Source organism: Agelaius tricolor, unplaced genomic scaffold, assembly GCF_023055355.1.
Source record: "Agelaius tricolor isolate 1412-34295 unplaced genomic scaffold, bAgeTri1.0.p SCAF_5, whole genome shotgun sequence".
Lineage (NCBI taxonomy): Eukaryota > Metazoa > Chordata > Aves > Passeriformes > Icteridae > Agelaius > Agelaius tricolor.
Window position 1 is genome coordinate 24,881,000 of NW_027269265.1, and position 21,154 is coordinate 24,902,153.

At 42.9% G+C, this 21,154-nt stretch overlaps 1 protein-coding gene across 1 annotated transcript; it reads right to left on the bottom strand.

Annotated features, from left to right (window-relative positions):
• Positions 1-2,853: 2,853 nt before the first annotated feature.
• PAX9 (paired box 9) lies at positions 2,854-20,615 on the bottom strand. Its single transcript, XM_071428415.1, has 3 exons — positions 19,432-20,615; positions 16,894-17,033; positions 2,854-3,108 (listed from the first exon to the last, which is right to left on the bottom strand). Exons 1-3 carry the CDS (start codon positions 20,396-20,398, stop codon positions 2,854-2,856), a joined length of 1,362 nt encoding a protein of 453 aa, XP_071284516.1. The 5' UTR covers positions 20,399-20,615.
• Between the last annotated feature and the right edge of the window lie 539 nt (positions 20,616-21,154).

Sequence of the window (21,154 nt, forward strand, 5' to 3'; positions counted from 1 at the left end):
AGTAGTCTACATAGTAGGTTTACATTAAAAAAAAAAAAAAAAAAAAAAAAAGGGAAACTTCACACCAAAAAACTCCATGACAGGCAGTTCACCAAGAGCCAAGGTCAGGCACTGTTGCTCACTCTGAGCAACATTTTCTGCACGCAGCCCCACTGACTTCCCAATCAGGGGTAAGGAATCATGTACAGCAGGCAGATGCATGGAGAGCTGTACCTAAACAAACACAAAACAAAAATGGTTTATGATGGTGTATCCCATGGGAGGAATAATTAACATCATGTCCTGTCCTTGTTTTATAAATTATCCTGGTTTAGCTGAGGATAATGAAAATAACTGATACAAGCTAAGGATCTGTCTGTCTCCCAAAACACACTAATTCCTCATTGGAATGTCAGGAAAGACAACTCTTATTCCAGAAATGACCTCATGTTACTCAAGAAAATTTGGAAAAGTTTTAACACAGGCACACTTTGTTACAGGCTTGCAAAGTCTTGAAGCTCAAAAAAACTGTGCTTTGAAAAGCTTCTCTTCCTTAGTTTTTTGTTTTCTTTTCCCTTTGGTGCCCCTTGTTTGAGTTCTATGGAAAACAATAGGTAGACTCACTCAATAATTCTGTAATCCAGTAGAACAACTAAGTTGAAAGATAAAATCCTCTTGCCAACTTAATCACTTATCTATTTATGAGCTTTTTCTTATCTTTTTTACCCATTTTGTCTTTAGTAAAGAGCTTGTCTAGTATTAAATTAAATTCTTATTTCTTTTTCATGTTGTTAAGGCTCATCTTATTTCAGCTATAACAGCATAAAGGCAGAACAGCATCCATCATGTCACTAACAGTGTGGCAGAGTGGAAATGCACTTGTGTGCACTTTAACTTTAGTGGTTTCAAAGAAACATTCTTGAAAAAGTGTTCTACTGAATAACGAGGGTTTCAGCATCTCATTAAAGCTAAACAGCTGTTGGATACCTTTGAGGCTGAAGAAAATTAATCGCATCCAAGATAAGATCTTTGTTTCCTTGGGGCAAAAATATAATATCTGTGTTCTTTACAGAAATGTAGTTCTGTTAGCAATTTTTTAGTGCAAGAAGCAAAGGTGGCAGTAGCCAGAGAAGTCCATCCATATTTCAGTGGACATACTGTACATGACATAAATACTGATTACTTAGATTGTTATGAAAATTTACCCACAGTTGTCTTGGTGATGAAAGCTGGAAACCCACAAAAAGATAACTATATTTTAAGAGGGAAATGTATTTTACTTTCTCACTGAATTAGTGTTTAATATGGGATGCAGATAGAACAATATATGAAGAATAGTATTTTCTTCTTTGCTTTAACTATGTCTACAGTAATTTAAGTTATTGCAAAACACTTTTAAAAATACACAATATATTAATAGTCTATGATGGATATGAAATGTCACACCAGGCTTTTTTTTTTCCACATTCATATTCTGAACATACCTACAGCATGGGAAAATCATAACAATAGTCAGAACTTTATTATTGCCCAAGGAAAACAGGTAAATTTTCAAAAATCAGAATTTTAGCTCTCTTGGGATTAAAGTTGAAAGCAAAATAACTGGCATGGAGTACTTGCCACTGCATACAGAAATGTAGAGAGGAAATTTGATAATATTAAATAATATCTCTGTTTGTAGCACCACCACCAGTATACCTATAAGGGGAAAAAATGCTTCAGAACAACAATGTAAACTTTACCAAGAGCCATACTTTACATTCATTAAAGCAGAAAGTAAAGACAAGGTCCTCTTTAAAAATTACAACATAATCTGGACACAAGTGAGCTGAGAATGATGGTACAATTCTGTTTCTCAGTAGAGTTTTTGACTGATAGGGCTTTTTAAGCATCTCCGCACAGGTTGCACACTAACAGCATTTTCCTCTACAGTTTTCTGTTTTATTCAGGTATTTTCCACCCATATTTCTGTTTGTATACCTCATATGAATGTGTTGTTTCATGAATCTGGGAGGCTGGGTATAACTGGAGAGTTACTTAGCTGGATTTCTGCCTTTGACTCTTCTGCCAAAGAGATAACTATCTCATAAGATGATGAAGCCTCCACTGTAGGCACAAAAACATGACCAAAAACCCCTACCTAAAACCTCATCACCCATCACCCCACCATGCAAAGACATAGAAAATAACTAGAAATCTCCTTAACTTAAAAAAAAATAAGAAAAAGAAAAAAGAAAAAGGTAAGAAATGTACTGGAAGTTGAAAACAAATGCTGTCAAAAGCCTCTATTTACAAATGGATAAAATCACAAAGATCTTACTACTGCCTGATGATGGCAACATGCCAGAAGAATCTGAAAGCCACCTATTGCCTTCATTCTATGTTTGATTACCAAAACCCAATAAAACAACAATAAGGGACCTCATAATAACAGTGGATTGTATAATCTCATCAATTAAAGGGTTGGTCTCTAGGCATTTGGCAAACACTTCCCATTCAGCCACCTTTGCTTATTCAAGGCATAGCAGAATTTTCTGTAGTGATTTTTCTTTATTGATTTTTGCACAAATCTTAGTAACAATTGCACATTTAGAAAGTTTGTGATGATTAAGAATAAATATGTGTGGTTTGACCAGGAGAGAGTGGAACAAGGCTCCATGAGCCCTTTGAGGGACACAAAGTCTTTAAGAGCGCAACACCACACTTCTCTCAGTTTCTGATGTTGTCTTCAGCTCTTTAATCCCAAAAGCTTTAGGGGAGACAAGTCACGAGGAGAAACGCCAGGTGTGGCCAGCATGAGGAGAGCAGTCCATGAGCTGGGCTCAGGGGCCGAGGACCCGGCAAGCTCATGGTGCTCCTGGAGCAGCTCCTGCATCAGAGAGCGGAGGCCGTGACGGAGTGGCTGCCCTCCCTGGCAGTCTGCATGCCCTTGAAGGCCAGCGAGGCGGGGATGTCACAGCTGTGAGGGGACAGCGGGGTGCCCCCGGCATGCTGCCAGCCATGACTCGCCATGTAGCTGGATGGAGTGGCGCTGTACGTCATGTACGGTGACACCTGGGCCGGCGTGGCATACGGAGGCATGGCCGGTGCGGACACGAAACTGCTGACGGCTGGGAGGCCATTGGGTGCCTGAAAGGAGAGGGAAAGGAAAAGGATTTCTAAGAGAGTAAGACACGTTGGATTTGGTGTAAAATAAGCTGCCCTCAGATGCTGCTGGGGTGTTGTACCAAAACTAGGAACAGTGGGGACACCAAGAAAGAAACCCATAATCATTCCCCTGAATTTCATGGGCTCAGTGGCCCCTTCTGCTTTTCTTTTAAGATCAGTTACCCCACTGTGATCAGTACTTCACACCTCTCCCAGCAACCTGTCCCAGACAGGGACCATCATCAGATGATGAGGAAACACACACCAAGAGCAAGGCAGGAACTGCTAAGGCCCCTGTACACCTGCCTACCTTGCCGCAAGCTGTTGTTCGTGGACTCTTCAAAGTCCATGGTTGCATCTAGTCATTACACTTGAGAGCTATTGGAGGGATTTGTAATGAGTCTCCCCCTTCTCTCTCACCTTGATGCACTTGGCAATGATTTCCACAGGTTGGAATAAATGAATTGCAACATTTACCTACCTTTCCTGAATTTCACACAGGGTGTTGGTCACTGTTGCAAGCCCAGCTGGGGAGTGCTGTGGCAGTTTAAGCTGAGTGTGCAGTGACCACAGCCATCCCAGTGGCAGGAGAGACAGACCCATCCCTGTGCTTCTCCTCTCCTGGCCCCGAAGGAGGGTGGGCTCAGCCTGAGCTGCTGTGGGCAGGTGTGGGCACAGATTTGAAAGCAACACTCCTTGGAGTGAAGAAGGTAACAGTGGCTGGGGGAGGTGGAACATCTTAAACTCTTTGGTAACTGTTTGTTCAGAGCATGAGTCAGAACTTTAATAGTAGTATTATTGATGGTGACTTTTAAAAATCTGTTTTCTAGATACTTGGGATAAAAAACTTGCAAATGTTCTTTGCTCATAGTTCCTCCTGGTTTCAATAGGGCTTCTGTACACAAAACAATTGCAGGGCTGGGTCCTTTCCTGCAAGCTATTTTCCTAGGTCCTTCTGTAGGCTGGAGAGAAGAGTTTCTATTTAAATAGAGAAGGGAGAGTCCTTCAGTCAGCTATGCTATGATTTCACAATTAATGACTCCTTATTCAACTAAAAACTGTTTGGTGGTTTATTTCACACCCATAAATATTTCTTCAGCTCAACAGGTACAAACCAAGATCATTTATCTTGCTTCAGTTTCAATTTGTGTAGTGTTTGTTTTAGGGTTTGGAGTGGCATTTTTTCTCAAAACTGTTTCCTATCTGGATATGAAAGAAGAGTATTGATTCATCAAGTCCTGTAGCATCATCACATGGTACAACTGGACACAACCTGAATAGTGCAAAGCTAAAAAATTAAACAGACTTTTGTTCCTGCTAAAACTTCACATGGAGTTAACATTTCACTTGTTAAATTTCTGCCTGATTTCCAGTATTCACCTTTAAAAAGGGCACTGGCCTATTTTCAGGCTCATGAGTTACCTACCCATGTAGCTCACAGTTCCACTGTCTAGACTATCCTCTCATTGTCATTTGGGAAACAGAGCAGTAATTCTGCTGGTCTCTGTCAATATAAACCTGTACAGCAATCTAAAGCAGCAGGACACAGCGATGGGATCCTGGCCACAAGCTTCCAATAGGAATATTAACTAGTACAAAACTTACAGCCGCATCAGCAACATAATTGTCATTCAAAATAATTAAGTACTTTGTTGAAGATGAACTTGCTTTATTCTTCTGAAAATCCAAATATGTGATCTGACCAGTAACTCGTATTATGTGCCCCCTACTGTGACTCAGAATTACTTTAGCCTCAGCTTTAAATATCAGTGCTTGCAACAATACTAATTAATACAAACCTGCAAATAATTGCACTGCAAATCAGTAAAATTCTTGAATCACATGGAAAATTATGTCATTGAATTCACAGGAAATAAAAAGTGTGGCCCTAAAAAGCTGCTTTTTCCATGTGCAAACATGAAACAAGAATGAGCACCTCTGTTTTTTGTAACAGGCACCAACAAAAAGCTTTGCACAGGCGCAGTAGATTCATTGAAGCCAGGTTGTAACACTGGGATATCAAGAGCCACAACCCAAATATATTCTGCACAGAGGAGTACAGAAACCCTGGAGGGGTGGGTGCTGAAAAGAGAAAATATATGGGACAAGTCCCTGAAGTCTCATAGCCATTGAGACAGCACAAACCTTCAGCTTCTAGACCTCAAAAGAGGTTTTTTGGGCTCTGTGAATCCACCCTGTTCCTCAGGCTTTCCTACTCCCACAGAGGCTGGTACCAAGCAGTGGGCTTAAGGCTGTGCCTGGAAGCCCATTTTAAGTAGGATTCCTCATTATGAGTTCTCATCTTCTGTGACCCCTTAGCTGTGCTTTGAGAAGGTGTGTTAGTAGGTATGGGGTAGATCTGTGCCAGGCAATGTGCCAACAGGGCATCTCTTTGCTGGTCCACCAATGTTCCAGCCCATGTCCTGGCCTACTGCATCTCCTACAGACAAGGCCTCCAGGGGTTCCTCAGCAGCCATAAGCAGATGACTTTGCATGATCTGAGGCAAATCTGAGCTTCTGAACACCTCACATTAATGCAGACATTATTGATAAATTCTTTATCAACAGGCTTGTTGAGAAATATTTGATCCAATCACACATATGTTCTGTGGCCTTCTGGCACAAAGTCTTCAAACTATAATTCATGAAGAAGCCCAGGTTTCCTCTTGAATCATCTGTAGGTGCCACTTGGGTTGTTGTTGATAAAACAGATGGAAATTGACTAAAGATTCACTAGTTTTTGTAAAAGCTTAATTTAAAAGAATACCTATACATATTTATGGCAGCCAGAACAACCCTTTTTTACACACACACACACACACACATGCTCTTATTCAAAATAAAGTTGTGAAAACTGTTCTTTTTATAGCCTATTCTGAATGTGAGAAAGATCTTGCCCCAACTACTGAGGGCAGGATGTGGAGACAGTTGTGTATGGACCACCAGCTGCAACCTGTCAGAGGCCACCAATGCTGTCTGTCATCACTGCCTCACTGAATTGGTGAATCATTCTTATTTTTGTTGCACTGCTACAAAGCTTTACCACTCCAAACCATGATTCTGTGGGTGCCACAGATGCCCTCAGCCAAGCAGGCACCACTGGGATGGGCAGGCACTGGCCCAGCATAGAGTGCAATTGTGCCTCAGGGGAGGTTTGAGCCATACCCACAAAGAAGTCAGAGGCTTCCTCTGACCTGAATTGAAAGATGAGGGGATAGAGAAAATCTCACTCTATATGATTTTAAAGTATGCTACTCAAAAAAACCCCAACACCCAAATTTTCATCTGACTTTCATCTGTGAAAGACTTGACCTAATAGTCTTGACACAAGCATTTTTATTTCTGAACAGCCTTAGATACAAAGCATAGGTTATCAGAAGGGTTGAATCTTGTCTGTCAATCTGGCACGTTTTACAAACATGACATTCACTTAAAATAAATGGAGGGGATTGAGTTCCATGACCCTGTATATACTGGATGAATAATTCATCCTGCAGTATTTCAATCAGAGGAAATGAACAGCAAAATCTAAACATTTGTAATTAGGAGTGCAAGAACCCCACGGTGTTTATGGATTTTTAAAACCCTAAGAATTTGTTTTAAGTGCAGAGGTTCTTGAACCTGGCTTTTAAGTTTTATAAATATTTTTTTTCTTAATTTGAACCATCGTTTTTCAGGGGAAATCTAATTTTTTTAAGCAAACAAAAAAACATTTAGTTGTAGCTGAACAAGAACCTTTGCTGTGTAAGAGATAAGGGTTCCCATTTGAAAGTGCCTACTTTCTGGCTTCTACAAATATCAATTGCTCTCAATTGCTGCTTCTATCAATGTTTTCAGACAACTGATGGAATAAGTATTTCCAAACTTTAGAGCTGCATTTGAAACCTAGAACACATGACCTCCCACCAACTCACAAATTCATTTAAACCTGTTCTTGCAAAGCTACCAGCAAAACAATAGTAATTGGGTCAGGATAACAAGTTGGGTCTGGTGCCTTTCTGCCAAGTTGCTGCTGATACCTGCCAGTGACAGTAAAGGAATATTGAGGTAAGAAATCAAAACCAGGGGTGGACATAAAACCTTGCTTTATGTCACACAAAATTGTCCTGCTGAAACAAGCAGACTGCACGTTTTCACCAGTAAAGGAGTTGGTTGAGTAGTTTTAACAGACGGAATCTTTAGTTTTGGTCACTTTAGATACAATACTAACTAGAGACAACTTTTTTTGTCATTATTTTCAGTCTGTTTGTGATTTGCAACACAGCGGGAGTGGGTGGATGAAAAGCAAGTCTAGAACCAAGCTAATGTAGGAATGTCTTTGGAATAAGTAATTTCCATTAGTTACTTGGACTCCTAAAAGTCAGAGCAATTCTTTCACAACCAGAGGTAACCACCACATACACCTTAATATATGTTTTGAAGGTTATGCTTGTATAATGTGTTGCAGAGCTTCAGTCTCTTCTCTCCTTCATGGTAAGAAGACACAAGGGTACAAGCTTTCTGGACAAACTTCTCAGTCAGCCCATGTCAGAAAAACTACCTGATTTTGGTTTCTTCTATCTTGATCAAGAAGAACCAGAGAAAAATGCAAGCTAAATTTCACTTTTGGTCCTCATGGTATAAATTCTAATTATATATTGTAATGAATTTATATTATTTTGTTTCATTCTTTTCCTTCTCTGACTTTTGCTTGCTAGATATGTGTTCTCTCAGTATTAAAATTAGTTCATCTCCCATGTTCTCTTCCCATGTTGATTCTAAATATTTCAGAAAATGACCAGGAAATGTAACATTCAAAATCACAGACTGATATTTATGTTAGCTATCATTAATGGCAGTAATGTAAAGGATCTCATTTCAGTTTTATGTGAATACAAACACGAACAGATTTGATGCCACATGTGAATGCCACCTCAATTTTATAGTCTAACTCTAAAGTCAGTGTCCAAAAGAATGGTTTATTATTATTATTATTATTATTATTATTATTATTATTATTAGGCCATTGTAAGATAATTGCTACAGTATTTAATTAAATAATTCATGTATTGCATGGACTGAGAATGCAGGCTTTGTAGAAGTATTTTAAATTCTATTTTAAAAAAATGTTTATGGAGAAACATCATAGCCTTCAAGTTGGAGTTACCTAATTGAGCAGCCTGAATGAGCTTGGACAGTGACTCAGCCCAAAATTCCCTGCTGCAGTCATCAGAAGTTCAGTCTGTGACACGGCTTAAGGGACACACCTCTGGTGAATAAGGTTGCTGTTTCCGTTTGTATCTCGCAATTCTAACACTGACTTGGATGGAATGAATCCTTCCTGTCCTTGGATCAGCAAGCTCAGCACGTTGCCTTGATCCTGCAGCACAGCCCTTCCCTGAGAGCCACTGAAACACCAACCAGCAGAGGTACCAGGGAGCAGGAGCTGGGAGCACAGCAGAGTGCTGGCAGCAGCTTTCTCTGCAGGGATGCTGCCACAGCCCCACACACACACAGACACCCTCTTGCTGCTGGTTTTCACAATGAAAACCTTCAAACATTTTCTGGAAATGATGGATCTTTCTCAAATGGCCTGAAAACACAGTCATGAAGAAGCTATTGCAGCAGTTGCTCTTTCCTCAGCAAGAAAAAGCATAGCAGGAAGCAAAATATCTAGTCCTTCAATCAGAAGAGCAAATCAGCACAAAAATCCAGAGGATATCCCATTTTTAGGGACATGCACATAATCAGTTAAAATTATTATGACAACAAGACAAGGAGCAATCAAACACAAACTGCAAACATCAAGAAAGCAAACATGCTAAATCTCTCTTTATAATTGGAGGTTAAATATGATTCATAAATCAAGTCAACATATGGGATCCCGAGGGAAGAGCAAACAAATTTTCCAAGTAAAACAGCAGCAGGCGTGAAATGGAAATATCATTTAGGAAAATGGCATTACTAAATTATCTAAGTAATAAAAATGGAGGTTTTTTAGGTTTTAAAATCAATAAACTTAAGTAATATTTTTGTATAAATTGTAATTACTAAACTAGAGCTAAATTCTGAAGCTGCAATTCAGTGCTACAGGATCAACAGGAAAAATGACACTACCACAAATCAATTCAGATCAGTGTTCCACTAAAATTAATGTGCCTACACAGGTAAGTGACAATTACCTAAAGAAGGGTTGCAAAAGTAAACACTGAGTAAATTTCTCCAGTTTATGATAATGGGTTTTATTAGAAAAAATTTTAAGAAAAAATGAGACAAAATTGCTAAGGTGTATCTGAGTAAGCTAGCCAGAGTTAATCCTGCAAATCATCGTTTGCTTTTTATAGTGCTGGAAAATATTCTTACAAAAATATTTTCATATTAGACTAAATATCCATATTCTTAGATGAATTAACTTAGTTTATTCAACATATTCCTTAATTTCACTGCAATCAGCTTAAAATGAGACTCTGAAAAATTAGGACATGGACATTAAATAATTTTGATATACAAAAAAAAAACTTAGAAGAGGCAATATTTTGTATGTAAGATATTAATTTGGCATAATATTATAAAATATAATATTTGCCTTTGTTTTCAAGAAAGAATGAACAGTGATAATGCATTGGAATTGAGAAGCTTTTAAAAATTACACATGGGCAAGGGGCTTACATAGCTGCTCTGTTGCTCAGCTGAACTGAGTTGATTTCCAGAAGACTGTGATTTGAAAAAGAGACCTTTCAAGAACGGAGAATTACACTATTTCTCTTTCACTGTAAGTTGAGCAAAGTAATGCTGGTATTCTAGTTGAAGTCACAATTAAAACAGACTTATTCTTAGAGCTGAAGTGCTCTAATATTTCAGACATAGTTAGCTACCCAATCCTTTACATTATCTCGTTAAAAGATGCCATTTTCTTTGCAGCTATTTCTCCCATTGTTAAATTCAATTCACAACAGTGTACTGCATAAGAAAATCACACTACTTCCTTCTAAAATGAAGTTCAGTCCTTTCATAATGAGCAGATCCCATTCCCTGTGTTTAATGTGCTTTTTTATTAACTTAAAGTTGTTTCCTTTACCTAAAGCCATCCCCAGCTGCAGTGAATAACACAGAAACCAGATAATATCAACTGAGTGTTTTAACTATAGTTGGGACATGCATCAAGATCACTCTAAATGATATTTTCTTATCCAGTTTTAAATCTCAGCCTCTTCAGGGAAATAAAAACCCAGTTTTGGAAATAGTAATAGTAACTTGAATTTACACACCATCACCAATCCTTTCCTGAAGGAGCCAAAGGCATTTTATGTCTTTCCCAAAGCAAACTACAGCAGAAACAAAAGAAAAGAAAAAAAAATGTGAGGGGGAAGACGGGGGGAAGGAAAAAAGGAAAAAAACACCACTCAGTCTCTGACACTGAGTAATCTACTACAAAAACAACGGAGGAAAAGAGGGAGAGAGGAGAAAAAGGCATGGTGGATAAAGGCAGACAGAGGTTGCTGTAAAACCTCAGCACATTCTGAGGGAAAAGCAGGGAGCAAGAGCTTCCAGTGCTTCTTCAGAAGTGCAGCTGGTTTAGACAGCTTTCACAGTGAAGTGAGATCTACCATGGCCACCAAGCACACACTAATATGTCCACCTAAACATCTCCAGTGTAGATTCTAGTTCAAGGTCTGCACTGTCATTGAATGGTTGCTTCCCTTTCATACGCCAGGTTTAGAAGGATGATATAAATCAAAGTCACTGCCTTTCCAGTGAAGATGCTGGATCTTGGGGTATGTTCTACTATTTAACAAACTTCACAACCAGACTATTTCAAAGTGTGGTGAAAACAAATTCTGGTTGCTTTAAGCACAAAGCCTTGTTCTGATGACAAAAGCACAACTTATATTTGTCCTTAGACAGATATACTGGGCTTATGAGGACAATAGGAAAGCACAGGAAAAACAATCATGTCATATAAGCAAACTCCTTTGAGTTGGAATTAACAACAGATTCCCATAGTTTTAGAACAGATTTGCACAATAATTCCCCCTTGGTATTTTGGCAAAATCTGGAATTGGGCAGGGCACACATGGACTCTAAACAAGCAAATACACTGGAAGAAATAAACATTTGTTCTTTTCTATGCCGTTGGTTAACACCATAATGTCTTACTGAAAGGTTCTATGAAAAATGCCTTCTTAATAATATATACTTAGCAATATATTGTAATTTCAATATGCTATTATTTAAATGAAACTGGAGGATGAGACTTATGGACACAGACCTTCAAAGGGATTCTAGATGTCTAGAAACTAGGCAAATATGGGGTCAAACTGGTAAAGTCTTCACCTTGTTCTCTTCATGGACAGCCAAAACAGCAGTCTCCTATGTCTAGCAAATCTCTGCTGCTGCAGTTACTGGGAAGCTGGTACACTAAGAAGGGTGAACCCATAACCCATCAATTGTTAAATGCCCACAGTTGTTACAACTAGTTGTGTAGGCAATTCCTAAAAGCTGATAAATTGCCACAACAGACAAATTCAAACACACTATACAGTCTTTATATATTTGCCAATCTACTGCAAGAACCAAGACTGAACGGGTCAAATCACTTCTAATACCCCTGCTCCTGGCACTCTGCTTCCTAGCTGTGACAAGTATCTCCCATCACTCCCACTTTATGGTCCCTGATCATGTTCGTCATGGCAGACCTCCTGGTGGGTTGGGGTCCTTTGAGCAGAAGGTGCTTAGAGTGCAGTTTGAGTGTCATCATACCATTCACTCACCTCTCTGACTTTCTTTATTAGTTTCATCCGGGTGGAGTGCCCTGAAGCCATGTGGGTTGGTGGACAGGGCACTGTGTTTTGGCCGTGGAAGCAGGTGGCCAGTAAGAGGCAGGTCTCACAAATGGGGTTCGAATTGGGTGCCATCCAGATCACCTGGGGAGGAATCGGGTGCATGTAGTGGGATCAGCTCATGCCCCTCACCCACAACATGCAATGACAAGGATGCCTAGACCTTGAACAAGCTGTCTTAGTGGCAATGCTTTGATAGCAGGCCTGGTCTGGAGATCCTAGTGAGAGTGACAGTGAACCAGACGGTCTCCAAGCCAAGGTCTCAACCCCTGCACCAGACTCTGCTAACAATGCTGCTGGCTACTATGGCAAGAAAGCAAATAAACACCACTCCTTCACAGCTTCACCCCCCTGCTGCCTGGGTATGACTGAAGAGCAGTAGGTCCAGACCTTTGTCATTGATGGATTTTGCACAGACCCATAGCAGGAATCCAACTGCCTGGATCCAAAGATGCCAAATCAGTAAATTTGCTAATTATTTTTTTTCAGTAAATCATGTGTGTAGGAGGACTATGTAATTGACCATAATATTTAAGGCTTCATTTTTATGTTCTCCCCAAGTAAGTTACCCTATGTTGTGGCTTCTAAGCACTGCAGATGCAGTTGCAGATGCATGGGCACCAAATATACTTTTTTTAGTGTTCATCTATAAATTAAAGATCAGGAACTAAATGTTTGCATTATCTACATTTTCTGTGCAAGTCATTGTCCAGAGTTGCACCTACATTTGCAATCACTTGCCCTAAAATGGAGCCTTCCCTTGATGCGCTTGCAGCACACAGAGCTCATGGCCCCGGTCAGAATGCAGCCGAGGGACAGGGAGTGATATCCCAGCAATGCCAAAATCTCAATCCCCTAACAGCTGAGGAAGTTCAGCTGAGACAGACCTGAGGTAGCTGCTGCTTAGGGGTTTGGCCAGCGTGTCAGAGGAAGACTTCACTCAAACTATGTTCACAAACCCCTCTGAATTAGGAGGAGTATTTTCTGCAGCTCCAGTAGGTTTGGGATGAGGCCTCCAAACAGCACACCTTTTCCAGGAGGGAGCTTGCCCTTAGAGCCCCCAGTTACATGCTTTTTCCCATTAATGAGTATCAGCTCCCTTTGGCAATATGTACATCTGCTTCCTGCAATGCACACAGAAAGTCATTCTGAAAAGAAATTATTTCCAAGCTATTTGCCTCTCAGCAAATCATACAGACGTATGTCAGGTCTTCTTCATTTTCATACATGTGTAATTACAGATCACGACTTTTTTTTGCTTTGAACATCCATGATGTTAGTCCAGCAAGTCACAAGCATCAGATGTCTGAGGTCTGCATTTTAAATACAGTACGTGTTTATTAAGCGGTTTGATTTCCAATGCAGGTTACAAATGTGTTCATATTGCAGTCATTTCAGCTATTTTTTTTTAATGCAGTAGTCAGTATAAGCTGTGCAATGCAAAAGAAAATACTCAGAATATTCATCCTTTGTAACAATAGCATAATTATCTGTAGAAGCACCTGAACACCGCACTGAATGTGCCTCCCTGCATAAATAATGCAATATAACTGAGCTCTGTATGAAATGTGTATGACACAATACTGTCAAACTCTTGGAAAAATCTATTTTCCTTTTCAGTTTCTCTGATTCACAGTCACCCTGTTTGAAAGCCATATGACAAACCTGTGAGTGTGATACACCAGGAAAATTATGCAACTGCTTAGGTATAAATGACAGCCTGGGACATCATGTAATTAAACCTAAATAGAAACTTGACATGGTATCTTTTGGTTTCCTGTGGAATGTTTTGTACAAAATCACAGTCTGCGAGGCTGAGCTTTCAACTCCCAAAACCCAAATATGAACAGCATTGCAAACAAAAACCCCAGGAAATCCATAATACATAAAATGAAAAATGTTCTACATCCAGAGGTTCAGTTTCATGTTAAACTAGTGTGACTGCATATTGTCAAGGCAAAAATGTGAAGTCTTCCTGCCTTTTTTGTGGGTGAACTCCCACTGATCTGTGGGACAAGGGCTGAAACGTAGCCATTGGAATCGATTGGAGAGGTCAACCTTGACTGCTGCCTGACAAGTCTGGGATGTCAATAAGAGTTTTGCCCACAAAAAGGCTACAGTATCCTATGTCTTAAAACAAATGTATATCATTTAAAAGAAGTGATCAAACAAATTTACACGTAAAAGTACACGAGACGTTGTTCTTTGGTCTCAATTTTTCTGGTCTTTCTCACACAGAGGGATTTCCTGGGGCGATTTCTTGAGAAGCAAAATATTATCTTCCATGATTAAGGTTGAGTGACAAGTCCTTCACTTGCCTAGTAGTTATGGAGCTATTTGCAAGCTTTGGACAGGTGAACTTTGGATGCTGGTGATGCTTAAATACATAGATGAAATTTGTTGGAAAATGCAGAATTAGCCATCACTCACACAAAATCCAATATTAATGTGCTTCAGAGCACATTTCCTCTGCTCCTGTGGTGGAATTGGGAAGCCTAAGCTAAACATCCACACTCGATTCCCTCCTTTTGTAGGCACCTCTGATTTTGATAATATAAAACATAAAACTGGAACATCACAGAACAATCACTTCTCTTCTCTGGGGGAAATCTGATGTCTGCCTCCTTAAGACCCTTAAGAGTCTTTGTAACAAGCTTTGCCCACAAGAGATAAGGAAATAGCAATTACCCCAAAGTACAACGACAGAGCCTATTTCACCAGAGTCCTTCTGGCATATTAAGTATCTCTGAGACTTCCCCATTTTCCCACCACTCCAGATACCACCCTACTAGATTCACAAATGAACCAACATTCTCTCATATCTCCTGCTCATCTCTTTACACCCAAAACCATACACATTGCAAGACACCATGGATCCCATGATGTCAGAGAATTTTGTAAACCTTTACTGTCACAGGCTGTCACTCCAGACTCAGTACACTTCAGTGAAAAGACAGTAAGTCAGCACTACTTGCAGCAGGAATTTGGTTCATAAACTTCACACTGTCTGAAATAAATATTTTGGCAAAAGGAATGTGGCAAAAACTGCAAATAATCACTGCAATAATTCCCATCCTTATTTAGCATGATTTTTTTAACATATTCTTAATTAGCAAGGTAGTGAACTTGTGACAGACAAAGCAATTAATGCACATTCAAATTAATTCTCTGGATAACAATTCTGAATACTATATCAATAGACTGGTCTATGTGTTAGAACTTTCCAAAGCCAAATTCTATTTACCTATATTATTACAGGGAAGAAGCTGGGAAGAACCTCCTCTATATCTTCCTTTAGAGAGCAGGGTTCTGAATATGGCTTTTCTGCCCTTTGAAACTCTCTGGACAATTTATTTGGATAAATGAATTCCATTTTATTAATAGCAATTTTCTCAAATTTTAAATAGCACGTATGCTTAAATAGCATTTATCAGGTAATCTTTCAGGTTGAACAGAACTTTAAAGTAAAACTGATATCGACAATAGAACAGTTATATATTATGAAGATGAAATCATAAATATTGAAAAGAAAAAATAAAAGAAGAAAAGGTAAAAAATAGTTTCCAAACCAGCATTGAAAATAACTCAATTTATAAAACACTGTTTCTCAACACATCTGTAGAAGTAAATGAGATCCATCAGAGGCCATGGTTTATAGCCTATGAACAAGATCCTATGAATATTTCAGCAGAACTGCACGCAGAAGGCCCAGCCTGGAACCTAAAACAATGAAGCCACAGTACAGCTGCTCTTAACAGACTAGTGACAAGCTATATCTACTATTTTTAGCAAGACTCTTAAGGCTTGTTTTAGTCTTTCAAGAAAATTGTAGAAGGAGTAGTAACACTAAATCTAAGTCTAATTCTATCTTTAACCATATGGCTACACTACAGCGCACATTATTTGTGTTATGAAATGAACATAATAATAATGGGATAATAGAAAAACAAAACAAATAGGACAGCATTGAGGGTGGTGTATTGTTTAAAAGGCAATGTATGTAATGAAGTAGGTGTTCACTATCAGGATCTACAGTATTTCCCACTCTGCCCGCTCTTTGCGAGAGTTCCCACAGTTTGCGCTCCGCATCTTGAACGTGAGAGTCTGATTCAGCTACTCTCACCACCAAACACGAGCTACAAAAGTCTCCTCTACATGGACCTAAAAACAGACACAGAACTCAAAAAATACGTCCAAAACCTCTGTCTTTGAACAGGGAAAATGCTAAACAGCGATTGTGGGTTTTCTTCGACTTGGTTCTATGTACAACAAATGTGTGGCCGGGAAGTCAGTGTGTCTGAGAGACCTCTGATGCATTTTGAAATGTTTCCATCACACGGAAAAAATGTTTTCAGAACCTGTGCTTTCCCAACGAGTAACAGTTGAGCCTTTTATAGCTTTTCTCCTGGCACGGGACATGATTAGCAAGTACAAAGATTTAGACAGAGATTTATTAAGTAACAGTTATATTGTGTTGTAATTAAAACTTAGGAAATTCGCCGTCTATTTAAGCGTTTAAAAATGCTTAATGTAGGAAGCAATTACATCTCATTTTCAAATTATTCCCCTGACTACGGAGCACGCTGCGGACAGAGTACAACGCGGCTGCAGGGGCGGAGGCGGCGGCGGGTCTCGAGCACCCGCCGGGCGGGGGCAGCCCCGGGCCCGGGCGCGATCGCTGCCGCCCCGCCAGCCCCGCCAGCCCTCCCCAGCCCTCCCCAGCCCTCCGCCCGCCGGCAGCCAGGCGGGATGGGGCTGCTGGGCGCCGCGGCCGCCAGGCCGGGGGAGGAAGCGGAGAGAGGAGCGAAGAGAGCCAGGCGTTTTCCCGCCCGTCCTTGCAAACCAAAACCGAAGAAAGTCCGGCACCGGCTCCAAACCGAGGACAGTAGCCCGAGGCCGAGCTCAGGAGCCCTGTGCATCACTGCCCGCCCCCCGCCTCTCTCTTTACCTGGCTGTACTTGGCCTCCTGCTCAAGGGAGCTCTTCTCCAGCCCGTTCACGGCATGCTGAGTCGGCGGGTGGAAGCTGTTTCGGCCCAAGCTGCCCCATTCCTCCACCTTGGGGCTGGGATAAGGCGAAGTGTCATTCACTGCTGGAAAACAAAGGAGCGGGAGAGAGGGAGTTAGAGGCAGAGACTGGGATTCGGAGGTGGATATGGCTTTGCTTCGGGATGGAGACGGTCCCCTCTCCCCATGCAAGGCGCTCTGTGGGGCAGAGCTAAGGGGAAGCCGGACCCTCGCCCGCCACACCTCGCTGAAGCTCCCGGGAGCTCCTTGAGACGGTGATTCGTGGGCAGAAGGCAGTCAGCCCCGTCCGTGAAACCTGTGACAGAGATCAGCAGCCCAGCCCAGAGCTGGCTGGCTCGCCCTTCCCCGTGTCCCCGCACCGGCGGGACGGAGCTGCCGCCCGGCGTTTATCCCCCAGGAGCTCCTAAGGGGTATTTACGGCAACCGCCGTGTGTGCATTTGTGAGTCAGAGGAGAAACAATACCCCGTGTTACAAACAGACCTGACACGCCTGCACATAAACTGGGCTCCAAACACTTTTTGGAAGAAAAAGAAAATTAAACATAAAAGTAAATAAATAAATATTTTTTTTTTTAAATTGGGAAATAAAAGCAAGAAGATAAGAAAGCGGGGAGGAAAAGAAGTAACAGTCCTATTATTTACATGCTTATCAGCCGCGCCATGGGCATACCGGGATGATTTGCTGGCGGACAAATTCCTCGAACGGCCAAATTCCCGCACCGGGGAGCCAGGGGAGGAGTAGGGGGAGCCCTGCCCCGAGCCCCGAGCCCCGCGCCCCGCGCCCGGCCGCATCGGAGCCGCCGTGGGAGGGGGCTTTCCTGCCACACCACCCCGCCCGGCCCCTCGCCGTGCTGGGCAAAGGCACAAATCTGAAGTTGTCTTAAGAAATTGAGCTCCCTCGGCGAGCGCCCTTTTCTGCTGATCTCACACTTTCCCATGAATAGGGGCTTCCTTTCCGTGTCAGCAAGGTCAGTTTACCCTATAAATCAAGGGCGAGCAGCCCCCATCTGCGGCATCGGCCACTCCGCAGCGCCGACCCTCTGACGGGAAGGGGAGGGGGCGATTTCACACTGCAGAAAGATGTGTGCCGCTGCGGGGGCTGAGGGAGACGGGACAGATACCGGCGCACCCGGCAGCACCGTTAGAGGCCTGCCTGCCAATGTGGTGTTAATAAAGGAGGAACTCACAAAAAAACCAAAAACACCCCCCCCCCCAAAAACAAAAAACAAAAAACCCACCCAAACAAAACACAAAACAAGCAAATAAAACCCCAAAAAATAAAAAAAAAAAAAAAAAAAAAAAAAACAAACCGTAAATTTCTCATGTGTTTGTAATGCACTCATTCTTTTTAATGTTCATTGCCAACACTACCTCTAGATTGCCTCAGAGATTGCCAGGCGTGTATTTGTTAAAGTCGACTCAGAAACAAGCACATCTGTTTGTGCCAGTGAGGACTAGAATAAAGTTTATATCGTGAAGGGCAAAGAAGAACAAAGTTACATTTTTTACATGTATACATAAAAAACCCATGCTCGTGCGTACGTATGTGTTGCTTGAAAAAAAATATCACCTTTCTGATTAAATAAGAAGAAAATTATTCTGCAATGCCTAAAGGATCATTTTTCATTTGAAATGCTGGTAGAACTGGATTGTTGCTGTTAAAAAGGCAGTGAAAACAGAGATCACAGCTCCCACCTCTCCACTAATACTGAGAGAAGACTGGGACACAGAGATCGCTGTAGGCAAAGGTTATTTTGGACTGCTGTTTTCAGTGACACTTTGAGTAACGCTTTCACTGTTAGTTCACTGGCAGGGACCGAAATGGAAAAAATGTCCCTTGCTAGCGAGCGGCTGGGAGACGCGACACAGTTTCCAGGCGGAGGAACCGAAAGAATGTGCAAGGGATAAAAGAGGCAAATCTTGGGCCTTTGGTTTTCGTAGATCACCGCTTCGGAGGAAAATACACCATCAGAATGAAAGCAATTAGATGACATTTGAACTTCCTGCCGAAGCAAATTTGAGCTGATTGCGAAAACTACAGAAAATTGACTTCTCAGCAACGCCAAGGCAGTGCCCGTGACCGGAGTGCGGCAGCGAGCCTCGGTCGGGACCGGGACCGGGACTGGTACCGAGTGCGCCCTGGTGCCGCCGCGCCCCGGGCCGGTCCCTCCGGCCAGCATCCCCCCTCCCGGGTCACAGAGGCGGAGGTGACGGCCGATGGGTCCTGTTTGCTCGTCCGCCTGCAGCCCACCCAGGCCCTTCGGTCTGCCCACGTTCCGAGACGCATCCTCCAGTAAGCTCAGCGCCCTGCCCGCGCCGGGGAAAACGCCAGGGGTTTCCCGAATTAAACAACGAAACCACCTTCCGACCCTCGGAGAGGAAAGAATCCAGAAGCGGGGGACCGAACCCCTCCGGCCCTGTTCGGCTGCCTTTGTGGCCCCGGCTCCCCCCATTTCTCACCTTGGTCTGTGATGGACCGGATCCCCAGGATGTCCGTCACGGAGTGAGAGGACGGCCACGTCCTGGGCATGGCCATGGTGCTGGGGATCGCCGGCACCCCGGGAGGGGTGGACACCTTGGCTCCTGCAGCAGCGATGGGGCTGGGGTAGGGGTAGATGTGGTTGTAGGACAGAGCAGGCTGTGGGGGCGGCTGGTGCTGCTTATAGGACTCGTAGTGACTCTGCTGAGACAGGTTCCCGATTTTGTTCCGGAGGATGCGGCTGATGGAGCTGACCGACGGCACGTTGTACTTGTCACACACGCCATCGGCCAGCAGGCGATCCCGGATCTCCCAGGCGAAGATGCCCGGATCCCTTTGTTTGTAGGTCCGGATATGTTTTACCACCGTGGGGGTGGTGACCCGAGGCTTGCTGCCGCCGATAGCCCCCGGTAGGATGGAGCCGGTCTCGTTGTAGCGAGCCAGGATTTTGCTGACACAGCCGTGGGAAACGCGGAGCTGCCGGCTGATGTCACACGGCCTGATACCCAGTTGCGCCAGTTCCACAATCCGCAGCCTGATGGCATTGGGCAGGGGTCTCCCGTTGACAAACACCCCCCCGAGCTGGTTCACTTCCCCGAAGGCAGGTTCTGCAAGCAAATGCACAAATACAGCCGTCGGACACGGCGGACGGCACAGAAAGGGGCGTCTGAGCTGCTCCTTATCACAGACAGATGTCACAGACAGGGACCCCCCCCCTCCCCGGTCACTCCACGCACGCTTCTTTATAATAGCGGGATGCCCCCGAGGCTGAAGGAAGCAAAGGGAAGGGAGGAAGAGAAGTGAGAGGTTAAAAAAAAAAAAAAAAAAAGAGAGAGAGAGAGAAAGAAAGTAAGAAAAAAGAAAATACTGAAAGAAAGATAATCCGTGGCAACAAATGTCGGAGCTCTCCGGACTGTGCATCAAGCATATTCCCAAAAATAAGCACATTCCAGAGATGAAAAATTAGATCGCCCCAACAGACAAGTCAGCTTTATTGCCACAGGAAAAAGGAACGCGAAGAAAACAAAAAGAAAAGAAAAACATCGTCTAAGACGTGGGGGAGGGGGAGGAAGGAAAAGTAGTTGAGGAAATTCTTTTACATCTTGGGAGAGACGAGGGCAGCGCGGTGCTTCTGAGTCGGGACTAACTTTTTAAAGACCGTTCCTGGTGCTGTTAGCGCCTTTCGCTTAACAGCACGATTACACTGGGCTGTAAAACAAGCGTGTTAAAATGTTAACTGCTACGATCGATGTCAGGAATAATATACAACGTGTCACGGGCTCCAGCCATCCGCTCAGCTGCGATCCTGCCTCGCACTCGCCTAATAACACTAATAACAAGCCGACTAGTCATTAGCTCTCTCTCTCTCTCCCCTGCTCCTGACCCTCAACATGTTCTTACAACTTGTAGGAACACGAGCAAAGTCAATAAGGGAGCCGCGGCAGTGGCAGATGACTGCGCACGGGTGCTCCCCCTCTCTTGACAGCACTTGAACCCTCCTGCGGCTCCCGGCCACTTACCCATTCCTCTGAGCGGGACACCTCGAGGCCGGCCCTAAATCCCAACGGATCCCTATGCCCGGGAAGCGGCTCCCGGCCTCCTGCGCTCCTGGCCGCACCGGCCCCGAGCCTCTCTGATCTCCACTGAGAAGGGAACGGTAGCGTGAGGAAGAAAAGAACTACAAGGAAATCTACATCCCGACAA

Bases quoted from the DNA above. Each gene is read 5' to 3' on its own strand.
- PAX9 (XM_071428415.1), bottom strand. From the start codon at position 20,398: ATGTGCTTATTTTTGGGAATATGCTTGATGCACAGTCCGGAGAGCTCC. The intron at 17,034-19,431 runs GTGAGAAATGGG...GTTTTCCAGCAG, and splicing joins CCGGTCCATCACAGACCAAG to TGAATGACACTTCGCCTTAT. The intron at 3,109-16,893 runs GTAAAGAGAGAG...CTCTCCTTTCAG, and splicing joins AGGAGGCCAAGTACAGCCAG to GCACCCAATGGCCTCCCAGC.